At 33.7% G+C, this 11,116-nt stretch overlaps 1 protein-coding gene and 1 pseudogene across 1 annotated transcript in view; one reads left to right on the forward strand and one right to left on the reverse strand.

Annotated features, from left to right (window-relative positions):
* Adam23 (ADAM metallopeptidase domain 23) overlaps positions 1-11,116 on the forward strand; it is a 165,580-nt gene that overhangs the window by 104,932 nt on the left and 49,532 nt on the right. Inside the window, exons 10-11 of the mRNA XM_010616208.3 lie at positions 1,400-1,465; positions 8,515-8,586. Coding sequence (XP_010614510.1) covers positions 1,400-1,465; positions 8,515-8,586 — 138 coding nt within the window. The remainder of the gene's footprint in view (positions 1-1,399; positions 1,466-8,514; positions 8,587-11,116) is intronic.
* Positions 10,577-10,969, reverse strand: LOC109117800 (annotated as a pseudogene).

The following is an 11,116-nucleotide window of genomic DNA, read 5'->3' on the forward strand; positions in this document are numbered from 1 at the left end:
ACATGCGCACACACATACACACACACACACACACACACACACAGAAAGAGAGAGAGAGAGAGAGAGAGAGAGATGTTTTACCTCTATTTTAAATGTGTTTTGTTATGAAAATTAAAGAACTTTTTTCTGTTGAAAGTACAGCAGGATTCTTTGGTAGGGAGTGGCAGGGTATGATATAAAACATTTGTATCAATAAAAATGTAGGGGGAAGAGGTAGATTTTGAAATGCTGACTAATCATATTTATATCTTCCAAATCAAAAATTTGGTTATACCAACCTTTGAAGCCAGATTTATTTTTCAGAACAGAATGAATCTGTCCATTAGCAATACAACCGTTGCTAAATAAAAATCATGTTACATACTCAGCAGTTACTGTGTACCTCACATATATTAGTGTGAGAACAGGGGCTTTGTAACTAATTCTGTGTCCCTATTCTTTTTCATAGTAGGTTAGAAAGCTGTAATGATGGGGGCTGTGTAGTAATTACATGGTGAATGCCATCCAACCTTGAATTAATTTTACAGCTTATGTATTGCATGGTAATTTACTAGATAACTTAATAAGTAATTGTAATAGGAATTGTACATTGTAGATACTGTTTTGTTGAATGTATTTTTTTAATGTGTAAAAAAATTAGAATACCAGACATCAAAAACACAGTTCAAGGTTAGATCATACTCTTCAGGCCTTACAGTGATTGTGGGTACATTTGTTGTTGATTATAGTTAGAGATCTTTTTTGCTTACTCTTGAAATTTCTCTTGGCGTAGTAAGTTTTATATAGGCTTTCCGTTCATCACAGTCCTCTCCTGAACTGATGAGTGATTCTCTGTGTAAGGGGAAGAGAGCTGCCACTGTTACTTTTTCAACTACAAAACAGAAATACTTGGTACTGCTCAGTGGCACCACAACTGCCTTGCAAGCAAAAGGTCCTGAGTTTGATCTCCGGTACCAAAAAAAGAAAAAGAAAAAGAAATACTTGTTGCTTACTCTTAAAGGACTCAAATTAAAGGATTAAAATTTAGAAGAATTTAGAATATAATAATTGCCAGTGTTACTTCCTTTGAGAAGTTGTGTGTTAAGAAGTGGCACTTTTTTCAAAGAAATTGAGATTTATTTATTTCGTAGTATTATGCTAATACATATTCTGTAAAATAATTTTACATATAAATGTTCCGTAAAAACAAGAGTTTCCTCTCTAAATGAGTACATTATAAGTAATTAAATATAATCATAATTGCCTTAAAAAACAACTTCCATGAGACCATGTTTCTTAGGGTGTTTATAAGATGGGCAGCATGGGGTTTTGATATTCAAAGTTGATCTACAGCTTAACAGAAATATTAGAAATATTTTATATTGTCCACTGTTCTGATTATATATTTTTATTTCCTCAGCCATCTCGTGGTGTGTTTGAAGAAATGAAATATTTGGAGCTTATGATTATTAACGATCACAAAACGGTAAGAATATAGAATCGGTACTTTGTTTTTGTTTTTGTTTTTTGGTTTTTTTGAGATAGGGTCTCACTATGTAGTGCAGGCTGGCCTCAAACTTGTGTGGATCCTCCTGCCTCAGCCTTCTGAGTGCTGGGATTACAGGCATAAGAATTGGTGGATTTTATACTTAAGAAAGAATATATTTCTTAAGCTTACTTAAGAAAGAATATATTTCACATTAATTTATTATCTGTTACTCATTAAACCAAGATATTTAGAAACTTAATTTTTTGGCATTATTAAACATCTTGATTTATTTCTTGGTGTTCAGAGACACTGAAGTTTATAGAGTTTTCACAACTCTGTATTTCCCTCTGTTGAATAATGATTATAATTAATAGCTTTAGCTATTTGACATCTTTCACTTGTCTTCGTTTAACATTCTCATTCTCTGCTTTTCTTCATCTATGTTTGGTCACCGATTCCTAATTTTATTCGATGCCTATGTTCTGCTAATATGTTATTTTTAACTTATTATTTGTGATAAGTACAATTATAGGAGATTAAACACATAATAAAGATATAGGCAGAGAGCCTGTCTTTAATCAATGATTTATTTCATTAAATATCGGATGGATGAATAATCTTGTGTTACACCTGTGGAAGTAAAATATAATTGAATGTGACATTTCAGTAACACTCTAAAGAAATATGAAAAAGTCATTCCCCTCCATTTGATCTTCTGGAAGATAAAGTAGAAACTCTCATAACTATACTTTCCTTAGCCCTTCCCCTCTGGTGTGTCTTGGTTGAAGCCTAGAGTGTGCAGAAGGGTCTTGTGCCACCACGCCCGCCAGTGTTCGTGTGCTGGTAAATTTTAACAATCTGTTCTCAAGGGTGGGATTTGTGTTTGTTGATCTCAGTTGTATAAATATTTCCACTATGGCTGACTTCGCGCTACCAAGGTGAGATCATTAATTGAAGAAGTAGGCAAAGATGTGTCCAGTTCTCTTGTGAACCAGGAAGATCTGGCTTCAACATTATTCCCACACTCTCCAGACTGTTTAGACTAATTTTTATTGTTGTCCTAGTTATGTTATTTAATTCTAAAAATTGCATATGTTAAGCGTAGTTGTTTTTATGAAAATGAAATTGCATTTCTGGAAAGACTTTAATAAAAAAGAATCTTTAAAAATGTTTAAAAGTCAAATGTGAGTGAAAAACATGTACAAAAATTGGAGCAAGAATTCAGATTGCCTTGTTCTGTTAAATCCTTGTTATATTTCCAGGAGCCCAAAATTAGATTAGTAGAGTAATAAAGCTGTGATACATGCTAAAATGACAACTTGCAATTTTAATTAGCAGATCTTACTCAAGTGCTTGCTGCATTACATTTTAAAAATGACAACTTAATTTATACTTAAACGTTGAGTTTCCTCCTTTAATGGATATTGAAATTAATTACCAAATGCCAATTTGGTTGTGTTGAATATCGAGTTTTTTCTCAACATTTCTCTGATTTTCCTGTGCAGATCTGTTTTCTGTTCCATCAGCTTTTAAGTATATTGCTTGAGATACTTCAGTAAGAAGCAGAATACATCAAAATTACATACAATTTAGAGTAGGCTTCCCTGGTGAGAAGAAAAACCAAATATGTAGGCAGGGATTCCAGATAATGAAGGCTAAAAATATGAGTTTCTGAAAGTCACTAATAAGGCTTTTCATCAGAACTGTTTTGGTGATTGGGACATTGAGATTTCTTTCCAGCTTCTCAAATCTAAGCATTGTGACATGCTATGAAATTATGGCTTTAGAAGCCTAAGCATTCACCAGTATCCATTATAAAAATAATTTTAAAGTAGTCAAGACAATAATTAAGATATATACATGCCTTTAAACATATGAAGGCCATTCCCAAATAATTAGCAATCTATAGAATCAATTCTCAAACCTTGACTTGCAATTCTGAATTTTTTTGTGCCACTGTACTAAATATGAAATGAAACAAAGATATCAAAGAACAGATTGCAGTAACTGTGCAAAACAGGAAACTTGATACATTTTTTCAACCTAATAATTTTTAGATATTTTAAATATATTCTGAATGTATTCATTTATTCTTGGGGGGAGATTGAGGCTTGAACCCAGGACCTTATGCAGGATAAACAAGTACTCTGTGTCACCAGCCCCCTTCAATTTATTTTTTAACCTTTATAACTGATACACACTTAAATAATCTTGCCTTCATCTTATATTTAATGAAATAACACCCTTCTTAAAATATTGTTTCACATATAGAAAACTTATATACATTACACTATATATTATGTGATGATGTTACCATATTGAAACTCTCACATCTTTTAATTTAAAGAAATACATTTTAAAACCAATAAATCATGGTAATTCATCTTATTTATTTTCAAAATGAGTGAGAACTTGCCATGATACATTAATCTGTCTTTGAAGCCAGAAGAAAAGAAAAAGAACTGTAGTTTGTACTAAGAAATTTGGAGGAAATATATGTTAAACCAAGAAAAAGAAAAGAAGAAAGCTTTTTACTTTGAGTGGCAACAATGTCTAATGTAGAAAGAAATTACCTAAGATGATTCCTATTGTTATAAAGAAATACTACTTCTTGACTAGTAGAACTAAGTATATCCCTTTTGCTTAAAGACCAGGTAACTGTATATTCTTGTCTATTATAATCCCCCCAAAATGAGTCATTTTTTTGTTTTGTTTTGTTTTTCATTTTTTTTTTTTTGGTACTGGGGATTGAACTCAGGACCTTGCACTTGCGAAGCAGGCACAGCACTGCCATGAAGCTAAATCCCTGGCCCCAAATGAGTCATTTTTAAAAAAGTTTCTTTTGAGAGTTTAAAAATGTCCTTTTTACAGGTATTCTTTATATAAGGTGAGGATAGTATTTAAATGTAATTCCCACCAAACACCAAAAATGTAGTAAATTAGAACATAAATCATATACTTAAATTCAAATGCTGAAAGTCTAACTGAACTAAAATAACTAGCACATCTATTTTTTTAATGCTTGGAGATTTCTTTTTGGGCTTTAGAATAATTTTCCCACTGAGAGTGTTCATCTTACAATGTTTATACCATATGAGGCAGTTGTTTTGATAACTATCACCTTTGGGTTGAAAGTAAGTTTTAATTTCAATATTTTCAAAAGGCAAATTTCTTAAGGATTTTATGTGCTCAGGGAGTGAAAACAAATTTGCCAGTTTAAATGTAAATTGTTTTCAGTGATAAGAAAATGTGAAGGTAAGTTTTATCCTAAGTAGAGATTGAACATTTTTCTTTATTTGCAAAATTAGTTCTTATTCATGCGGGAAATAGAAACATTTTGCCTACATTTGCATTCAGGCTTACCTCTGTAATTCAGAGTAACCTAATATTGGATGCCTGAAAAATGCACATATCTTATTTTAAAGAAGCTTCACATTATGGGTACCTTTCAATTAGGAAGAAAAATGTCTCCATTTTACAGAAAGCATTTTAGTACCTGGCTGACAGAATCTAATTTGTAAACTAATTACAGCTTTGATGAGAGTCTGCAAACATTTCTTTGAGTTTCTTAAGCTAAAAATGAATATTAAAACCTTATCATAATAATTTATTGAGATATTTTAAAGTGTGTGAAAAGCAGATATTTTGCGTACAATTTTGTTGTATTCTTAAGTATAGGCCAATAAGCACAAACTTTTTAACTTAAATCTCATTTGGTTTTTCTCACTCAAATACCGTTATATTTTATACACGTAACAAATTACATAGACTATTTATGGTAATAAGGTTTTGTTTTGTTTTGTTTGGTACCAGGGATCGAACTCGGGTCCTTGCACTTGCAAGGCAGGCGGTGAAACCACTGAGCTAAATCCCCAGCCCATGATAAGGATTTTTAACTGAATGAATTTCTTTCCTGTCTCAATCTAGAGCAGGCTTTGAATTTTAGCCATGTGATCTTGGATAAGTTATTTTCAGATAATAAAACTCATAGAGCTGTGAGGAGTAAATATTTGTTGTTGTAGAACACCTAGCTTAGTCCTGGGACCCAGGTGTTCCATTAAATGGGCCCTCAAGTTAATGCACCTGTTAATCATTATTCTGTCCTTACTCCTCCAACATCATTGGGCCATCAGCTACTCTCTTGTTAGAAATGTTCTCTTCATCTCTCTTTTTGTGACATAAAAGCTCTTGTACCTCACTGGCTATTTTAATTAAATCTTTTAAATTTAATCCCTAGTATTATGAGATTGCCTCATGTTTTGGTTTGGGTTTCCTTTCTATTCTCTATGAATATCAACTTCCAGGCTCAAGTCTGTAAGTAGTATCATGACTTTAAACTCATTACCTCTTACATTATAGCTCTAATCTTTGGAGTTTCATGCTCACATACACCTGCTTGTCACCTCATTCAGTACTGAATAAACACCTCACATTTAGCATTTCTAATTCAGAATTCTAAATTTCTACAGTGGTTTGAATGTGCCTCTCAAAAGTTCATGAGTTAGAAACTGAATCCTCAAATCCATAAGTTAATAGTATTTAGAAGTAGAGTCTTTGAGAAGTAACTAGGATTAGACAAGGAATCGAGGATGGAACCGCCATTAGTGGCTTTATAAGGAGAGGACAAGAGCCTGGAGCTAGCATATTTGCTGTTTCACCATGTGATGCTTTTCACCTGGACTTTCTCATGATTTTGAATGGTTCCATCACTTTTTGTCCAGATGTAAAACTTAGTAGTCCCCCTTTGTTCTTCTCCTTCCTCACTTTTCCACCTCAAGTAGATCACTGAGGCTTGGGAGTCTACCTTCCTGGTGTTTGATTCACTCTTTCTCCCTGCAGTGCCCTGCCTACCCTACCTTTTACCTGCACTGTTTCCCCACAGGTCTGTCCACTCACATTCCTTATCCCCTCTGATTCACTCCCTGCAAGTAGGCAGAGTGCTCTTTCCCAAAACAGATTCAGAAATTTGAAAATTACAAACATGAAATAAATGAAAAAAATTGGATTTTGGTAGTTTTTAAGACTTTATTAACCTTAAATTCATAAGCCATATTTTCTATGATCGTATGAGTAAAACAGAAATCCCCACAAAGGACAAATTTATATTGAAAAGCTAAACAAAATTTATTTAATATGTATGTAATATTAGTGAGAATAGGTGTCAGCTAATATCTTTTCTTTTTCTGATGTGTACTTAATGTCAAGACATTAAATAATATTGTCCAGTGGCATTTCATACCTTCACAATATTGTGCAACCATTGCCTCTCTCTAGTGGCAAACCTCAAAGGAACTTAATGTGAAGACTTTTGTTTCCATTCTTAAAAGGTATCTGAAATCTTTCTGCTTGTAGAATTAGAGGCAACTTGAAATACTAAACTATTTGCAGAAACTTCATAATTCTAAGTTTAAAAAGTGTTAAGGTACCTGAAATAGTTTAGATTAACATGATGTTTTATGATCTACTTATGTGCATGCAGTGAAGCTTAATTTTAAAAGAACAGTTTGGGTCAAGTTATGATGCACAGTGATAACAACAAAAATGATAATAGTAACGTGATACCAATAGTTTTGAATTAAATGAATGCTACTATTAACACATTATTAATCAATTGATCACATGCTTATGATAGGTCGTCAATTTTCTCTGTGTTCAGAAGTAAATTTTATATATATGAGTACAAGACAACTTTCTTTGTCTAGGAAACATCACAAGTGTAGAGCAAATGACATGAAAGAAGTCTGACCAATTCATAGGGTGAAAGTGCATAAATGAGAAAAAGAATATCATCTTCTAGTCTATAAAACCTTTATTATTTATAAAAAATGCATTGTTTCATAATCATAATTGAAGTCAAAATTTGAAGAAGTAGTATAAATCTGAATTGATTATCTTTTCCCTCAGTTTTAAAAATCACCATAGCCTCATGGATCAGTAGAGTGCATGATTTTCCCATGGAGACTGCATTATTCAAATGTCTTCTTAGAGGCTTGTTGAGATAAGTCTATAACTTCTTGCTATAAACACAGCCCTCCAACTGAGTGTGTAGCTCAGTTTGCTGAACATTTCTGAGTCATAGATTTCTATCTCCACACAGCAACAAAACAAAACAAAAAAGATGGCCCTGCAGATGTTGATGTAGAATGATTCTATTAATTTACTTAATTTTCCTAAGTAATCATAACCAGTCACCTGCTATCAACACACTTCATTTTGCTCCTGTCTCCTCTTTGTTAAGAGGCTTTGTTTGTTTTTGGTACCAGGGATCTAACTCAGGTCCTTGTGCTTGTGAGGCAGGCATTGGAACCACTGAGCTAAATCCCTGGCCCATAAGTGGCTTTATTTGGAGGAGGTATTCCTCTGACGCAATATACTAAATGCAAGGCAGATGCATTCCATGTCATGGGCAGTATCCAACATGCTTCATAAGGAATTTTCCTGATGTGTAGGTTGTTGAGTTTAAAGTGAAGAAGATGTGTGATGGAGACTTTAGTTTTTGTTCTTAGCTCTTTACAATGTATGAAATGCTGTTTCAGTGAAAATGAAAGGTTTGCACTAGTAGCCATAAAGACTGAATGAAAGCTGGGTGTGGTGGTGCACACCTGTAATCCCAGCACTCAGGAGGCTGAGGCAAGAGGATCGCTGTGAGTTAGAGACCACCCTGGGCTACATAATGAGTTCCAGGTCAGTAGCAACTACATAGTGAGATCCTGTCTCAAAAAACCAGAAAAAAAAAAAAAAAAAGACTGAATGAAAACGTTACTTCTGAGTTGTAAAGCTTATCCCACAGATTCCAATTTCAACAGGCCCTGTCCACCACCTGGAACACTGTGTGTGTTTTAGATAAGATTGTTGCTGTGTAAGCTGAGGAGGATTTTCTTTTGGGTGAGGGAGAGCACCATCATATCCACTATTGCACAAACTGAATTCTGTATTTTTGATCCTTATTTCTACTATTGCTAAGAGATTTCTGCTTTTACAGAATTTTGAAATTTACCATCAAATTAAGCTTTGGCAGTGACTGGTACATCTTCTTTTTCCTTCAGTATAAGAAGCATCGCTCTTCTCATGCACTTACCAACAACTTTGCAAAGTCTGTGGTCAACCTTGTGGATTCTGTAAGTATCCAGGTTTTCTTCAACCTATTTTTTTACCAAGACGGCATGGTTTCTCTCTCCTCCTCTATTTCTCCATTTGTTTCTCTAGCTGATTCTGGTGTAAAAATAAAAATAAGGTCCCTTAGTTCATCTAAGAAATTATAGGATAGTTGGCTTCAGAGATAGTAATATTGTCAGAGTTTCAAGGGACTGTTGAGTTATTCTCAGGATTCTAAAGACTCATTGGCATTGCTTCTTTCTTTTACATTTATTTTTATTAATTACAATTTTAATTGTACATATTATGAAATGCATTGTGATAATTTGATGCCATGTACAGTGTATCATGATCAGATCAGGGTAGTTAACATTTACATTTCCTTAAATATTTAAAAAATTTTTATTAACATTAATTGTATAACATTGCTTGTGAATAATATCTAAATTTTATTGTTACCAGAGCCCAATGGGGGACAGAATAATGGAAAAATTAGCTACCCCAAAAGAGTGAAAGTTATACTTAGTAAATAAGACTTTGTTAAAAGCAGTTTAGCTTTTCTTAAATACCAGGTGTTAGTGGGCCGGGGATTTAGCTTAGTAAGACTGCTCCTGCTTCGGAAGTGTAAAGTCCTGAGTTTGGTCCCTAGTACCACACACAAAAAAAAGAAAAAAAAATACAGATGTGAGTAGAGAAGTACTAATAGATTGAGGTAGACTGTTCAGAGAATATAGATAAAATAAGAAACTCCTTTAAGGCACACAAATTTATCTTAGTATTCCCATAGTGGAATGTTTCAGACTTTCTTTCTAGAATGGAACACTAAGTAAAACAAATATGAAACAATAAAATATGTATCTCCTTCAGAGTCTGAGTCTTCCAACTACAAATCTTTACTATTATTTTTCCTTCTCTTGTTTTGTAAATTACAAAGAATGATTGTTAAGATTTCTTTCCTTTCTCTTGCCTTAGGTGGGAACTCCATAGATTTGAATATTGTATGTTATGTTTCAGTTCATAATTCATAAATAATTATTCAACAAATAATTAACATAAATACTGCATACAAGTTTATGTATTCCAATGTAAAGTGCTATTTTATTCAGCTAAACACATTTTTATCTGTTATCTATTGAAAGTTCCCTCTTAACTGTGAAAAAAAACTTTTTTTATAACTTGGCAAACACCTAAATGGTATTTATTTACTCCAAGGAGCTGCTTTCTTTTCTGCATTTTAAACAGCCCCAAACCACCAGTCATGTAAATATTCATAACATGTTTTGTGCACTGGCATATGTTATGTGCCTGGTAGGCACAGCTGAGCAAAATTATAATATAAGTGGATGTGCATAGAATATGTAATATGAAGTTAAGATTGAACATCTGAGAGACAATTTACATCTGGTTTTATTAGGTTTTCCTTAATTTCAGTTCTTGTCAATCTTAAAGGAAAGCTATGAGGGAATATAGAAAAGAGAACCTTAAACAGATCTTTTCTTCTGCAAAAGCTGTTTACTTGGTAGCATCTCTGTGTTAGTCATTTCAGCATCACCAAATAGAATCACATCTTGCAAAATTTAATTTTTGTTTTGTGTTAGCATATAAGATTCCTAAGCTGACCACTAATTTTTAAAAGATATTAAATTTAATTCACTTTTGTGTAAAGACATTAGTTTCAGCTTGATTTAGGCATGCCAATAGTCCCCTTTTTCATTGTGTTCAAAGATCGCTCATTGTTTTCTTCACTGGTTTGAAAATAGGACAGAACAGCACTCATTGAAATTGCTTAATTGTGTGAATAAATTTTAGTTACTGGCTCCAAAGTAGAGGAGAGCAGAAGGGTAACAGTGTAAATGTTGTGAGTGACGCCACTGTGTGGGCAGGTGAGGCGGGCGATGGAAGCCTGCTCTTTTCCTCCTTTGACCTTAGGTCCATGACTCTTGTCTGTGTTATTTTGCTTTTCATGTATCATGGCTCCAAGAGCAAGCTGGCCACTTTTTTGTGTGTGTGTGAACTGCTCAAATTCTGCAGGAATAACTGGTTGTATTGCTTTTTTAAAAAACTATTTCAAAAGTTTATTAAACAAAGAAATTAATATGAAAATGTGTGACTCAATTTTCAGTCATAGTGAAACTACTGCTTTGAAGAGGGACATGGATTTCTCTGCTGAACAGTTATTTAAACTCATTCCAAGGCTTCCAACATAATGATACTATTTCCTCGTATTACCACTATTCCATTATTGTTCTGCTGCCCATTAGTTGCCATCTGCACACATTCATCTGTCACAAGACTCATAAAGGGATTACACCCTCACCGTATTCCTTGGACATGTCTGCCACCATTTAGTTTCAGTGATAACTTATTGTCCATAAACTTTTTCAGCTCAGGGTGAGCCTTGCTCATCTTGTCTGGTTGAATTGCTCTTGGAGCAATAGAATTGGCCCCAACCTGTCATCTCCTATGAGATTTAGAAAGATAGGGCAGGGGATTTGGCTCAGTGGTTCTGCTGCCTGCCTTGTAAGTGCAAGGTCCCAAGTTCAATCCCCAGTA

Source organism: Fukomys damarensis, unplaced genomic scaffold, assembly GCF_012274545.1.
Source record: "Fukomys damarensis isolate Sample0158 unplaced genomic scaffold, DMR_v1.0_HiC HiC_scaffold_16, whole genome shotgun sequence".
Taxonomy (NCBI): domain Eukaryota; kingdom Metazoa; phylum Chordata; class Mammalia; order Rodentia; family Bathyergidae; genus Fukomys; species Fukomys damarensis.